Source organism: Merops nubicus, unplaced genomic scaffold (assembly GCF_000691845.1).
Source record: "Merops nubicus isolate BGI_N331 unplaced genomic scaffold, ASM69184v1 scaffold7656, whole genome shotgun sequence".
NCBI lineage: Eukaryota > Metazoa > Chordata > Aves > Coraciiformes > Meropidae > Merops > Merops nubicus.
The window spans coordinates 1-4,531 of NW_008616867.1; the positions used below are offsets into that span (position 1 = coordinate 1).

At 48.4% G+C, this 4,531-nt stretch overlaps 1 protein-coding gene across 1 annotated transcript; it reads right to left on the bottom strand.

The window, feature by feature from the left end:
• Positions 1-198: 198 nt before the first annotated feature.
• Positions 199-4,222, bottom strand: LOC103775494 (probable leucine carboxyl methyltransferase 1; the record flags this gene model as incomplete). The annotated part of the gene is made up of 4 exons (XM_008942953.1): positions 3,784-4,222; positions 2,509-2,592; positions 822-978; positions 199-388 (listed from the first exon to the last, which is right to left on the bottom strand). Coding segments are annotated over exons 1-4 (870 nt in total), but the record flags the coding sequence as incomplete, so codon positions are not given.
• Positions 4,223-4,531: the final 309 nt, after the last annotated feature.

Sequence of the window (4,531 nt, forward strand, 5' to 3'; positions counted from 1 at the left end):
TCCTGTCCAGCCATAGTGATTCTATGACTAGAGAATGACTAGGACCTTCACACTACTAGAGAAGGCAGCCTCTCAGCCTCGTCCCTGTTTGCTCTGACCTGTCATCAACACGGCCTATGACTTCCAGACAGATTTAAGGTTACAGTTTTTCCCAGGGAAAACATGGTTCCTGTGTGCCCCAGCACTGCAGGTACCTACCTGTGCAAGAAAGCGCCTCTGCTGTGCCTTGCCATCAGGGTACTGTGCCAAGGAACAAAGCGTGGAGTTCAGCTGCCTGAAATGCTGCTGCATCACACGGCCAAAGGGGTCATCTGGGCACATCTGCTCATACAGCAGGAAGCAGGCCTGTGAGAAATGCTCTGCTGCCCACCCAATCAAGGCGTCAGACCTGCCAGCAGATTGTGCAGAAGAAAGTAAATAACTGAGGGCTCGTCTACTGCACGGCAGATGCAATCAATCCATCCTCCTGCAGCACCATGAAGCACGCTGCTGTTAACACATCCTGACAGGTGACACAGAGGAGAAGGGACTTAGAAACGTCTCCTCCCTCATCTGTGCAGAGAATTCAGGAGATGAGAACAAAACACTCAAAATAACTCATTTGAGGTTTCTCTTCTTTTTTTCCTCCTCCCTTTTAGGTTGTCATGTGGACATCAGTTACCCCATCACAACTGTGATGTATGGAGCCGTCTGTGACTGCCACAGAATTTCAGAGCCTTTACTTATCAGACAGCAGGTCTCCGAGCCCCAGGTGATGTGCACACAAAGCAGGTTGTTCTTTTCATTCTGCCACCCAGCCAACAAAGGATAACCCAACCGACCTGCTGTTCTCCATGTAGGTGAGCACCACCTCTGCTAGGAAGAGGGTAGGGATTACACTGTCCAGCCCTGCTTCCTCCAGTGCTCTCTCCAGCTCAGACAGCTCTGATAAATCCACTCCCAGTAATTTATAATCCTCTCCAGAAAAGGCAATGACTCCTGGGAGATAAAAATGGCACAATCTCACTACAGTCCTGATGCAATGCTGAGACCAAAAGGGACAAACAACCCCACAGGCAATAACTCACACATCTGCACCCATCAGCTCAGTTTCTCTGGGACATGTACAAGAAAATCCCCATCACTACAAGGATTACAGGACAAGGGGCAATGGCTTTCAATTGGAAGAGGGGAGATTTAGATTAGATGTAAGGAAGGATTTCTTCACTGGCAGGGTGATGAGGCTTGGAACAGGTTGCCCAGAGAAGCTGTGGATGTTCTATCCCTGCAAGTATTCAAGGCCATCTTGGGCAGGGCTTTGACCAACCTGCTCTAATGGGAGTGTCCCTGCCCTCGGTGGGAGGTTGGAACTAGAGGATCTTTAAGGTCCTTTCCAGCTCAAACTGTTCTGCGATTCTATGAACCATAAAGGGATAGTGTCACAAAGCGATCCAATAAATGCAGACCTAAAACTCCATTATTCCTAATGCTAAATTCACCTACAGATTTCTCACAGAATTATCACATTTACTACAACAACAAAGCTTCATCATATCTACTTTAACAACATTTTTGTAGAACCACATAATTCAGGATTTAGATCTTCAGGTCTCTCATTTACAGACTGTTCAGTTTAGGCTAAGAACACACCATTGCTTTGAATGGTTTGCCTCACAACCATAAAACCATTCAGGTTTTTTGGGGGTTGTTTGTTTTTTTAAACAGAATTGTTTAGGTTGGAAGGGACCCTAGAGATCATCTAATCCAAACTCTCTGCCTCTCAAGTAGACTAGGTTGTTCAAGGCCTCATCCAACCAGGCCTTAAACACCTCCAGGGAAGAGGCATCCACAACCTCTCTGGGCAATCTATTCCAGAGTCTTGTCATCCTCATACTGAAGAACTTCTTCCTAAGATCTAGTCTAAACCTACTCTCCTTCAGTTTAAAACCATTTCCCCTTTTCCTGTTACTGCACACCTTTGTGAAAAGTCCCTCTCCATCTGTCCTGGAGCTTCTTTTCAGGTATTGGAAGGCAGTTAGTTATAAGGTCCTCCCAGTCTTCTATTCTGCAGGCTGAACAATCACAGCTTCCTCATAGAAGAGATGCTCCAGCTCCTGGATCATCTTTGTGGCCTCCTCTGGACTCGTTCCAACAGATCTAGGTCCCTTCAGTGGTGGGGACAACAGAACAGGACATAGCATCCAAGGAAGGGTCTCACAAGAGCAGAGTAAAGGGGGAGAATCACCCCTCTTGATGCACTCCAGGATGCCGTCAGCTTTCCGGGCTGCACGAGCGCACTGCCGGCTCGTGTTGAGCTTCTCATCAATGAACACCCCCAAGTCCTGCTCTTCAGGGCTGCTCACAACCAGCTCTGTACCCAGTTTGTCACTGTGCCTGGGACTGGTGTGACCCAGGTGCAGGACCTTGCACTTTCACTTGTTGAACCTCACACAGTTTGCATTGACCATTTCTCAAGCCTGTCAAGGTCCCCCTGGATGGTCTCCCTTCCCTCAAGTGAGTCCACCACACCACACAGCTTCGTGTCATGGGCAAACTTGCTGAGGGAGCACTCAGTGCCACCCTCCATGTCACTGACAAAGATGTCAAACAGCACTGGACGCAGAACAGACCCCTGAGGAACTCCACTTGTCACTGGTCTCTACCTGGACTTTGAGCTGTTGATCCAACTCTTTGAATACTACCTTCTGGCCAGTTCCTTATTCACTGAGTGGTCCATCCATCAAGTCCATGTCTCTCCATCTTACAGACAAGGATGTCATGCAGGACAGTGTCAAATGCCTTGTACAAGTCTAGGCAGATGACATCAGTTGCGCTTCCTATAACTACGAGAGCTGTAACTGTTGTAGAAAGCCACCAAATCAGTCAGGCACAATTTGCCCATAGTGAAGCCATGTTGGCTGTCACCAATCACCTCTAGTACAGGTGCCAGAAGGATCTGCTTATGCCTTAGTACAGATGCCAGGAGGATCTGCTCCATGATTTTACCTGGCACAGCAGTGAGGCTGACTGATCTGTAGTTCTCTGGGTTTCCTTTGCTTCCCTTTTTAAAAATGGGGGCTATGTTTTGCCTTTTCCAACCTGTGGGAACTTTGCTAGTCTGCCATAACTTCTGAAATATGATAGCTAGTGGCCTAGCAACTTCAGCCACCAGCTCCTTCAGGACCCATGGGTGTATCTCATCAGGTCCCATGGACCTGTGCACCTTCAGGTTCTCTAGGTCTTCCCAGACCTGATCTGCTCCTACCCTGGGTGGTTCTTCACTCTCCCAGATGCAGCCAGCGCCCTCTGCGACTTGGGTGGTGTGGCTCAAGTGGTTATCAGTGAAGACAGAAGCAAAAAAGTCACCGAGTACTTGAGCCTTCTCCTTATCCTCAGTAACCAGGTCACCTGCATCCCCCTGGAGACTCACCACATTCTCTCTTTTTCTTTTTTTTCCAGTATAGCTGTAGAAACCTTTTTTGCTATTTTTAATGTCCCTGGCCAGATCTGATTCCATCTGAGCTTTACCTTTTCTAACCTGGTTTTGTGAGCAATCTCTTTGGAATCATCCCAGGCTACCTGTCCTTGCTTCCACCCTTTGTGGATTTCCCTCTTGTGTTGGATTTTGGCCAGGAGTTCCTTGTTCATCCATATAGGCCTTTTTTTTTCATCATATAGGCATTTTTGCCTGATTTATTCTTTTTAGGGATGCAGTGCCTTTGAGTTGGAGGAGATGATCCTTGGAAGTCAACCAGCTTTCCTGGGCTCCAAATCCCTCCAGGACTTTGTCCCATGGTACTCTACCAACGAGGTTCCTGAAGAGGGCAAAGACGGCTCTTCTGAAGTCCAGGGTCTCAAGCTTGAGGAGAGCCCCCTTCTTTGATGACCTTAGGATCTTAAACTCCACCACCTCATGGTCACTACAGCCAAGGTTGCCCATGAGCTTGACATCACCCACCAGTCCCTCCCTGTTGGTGAGGACAAGGTCTAGCATGGCACCTTTCCTCACTGGTTCCTCTATCGCTTGGAGGAGAAAGTTACCATTGATGAATTCCAGGAATCTCCTGTATTGTTTATGCCCTGCTGTGTTGTCCCTCCAGCTGATATTGGAGTGGTTAAAGTCCTCCACGACGACCAGGGCTTGTGAACGAGCAGCAATTCCTATCTGTCTATGAAGGGCCTTGTCCACTTGGTCCTCCTGGTCAGGTGGTCTGTAGCAGACCCCCACTTCTGCTGACTGCATGCCCAACTAAGAAGGACAAACCATCAGCCAAAGTCCTCCCTTAAATCACAGACCAACGATCCAACATGCTGGAGCACTGGAGGGAGGAATAAGTCAATACATTCACTCACAGCATAGGGTGTGTAGATGGGAGTGAGCTGACTCCAGAAACATAGTAGGTGGAAGGACCCAGGTGACCAGTCCGATCATCTTCCTGCACTGTCCCTCTGAAAACTAACTCATCTCCAGTTGTGAAAGGAGGCTGGAGACAGGTGGGGGTCGGGCTCTTCTCCCAAGGAACAAGAGACAGGACAAGAGGAAATGGCCTCA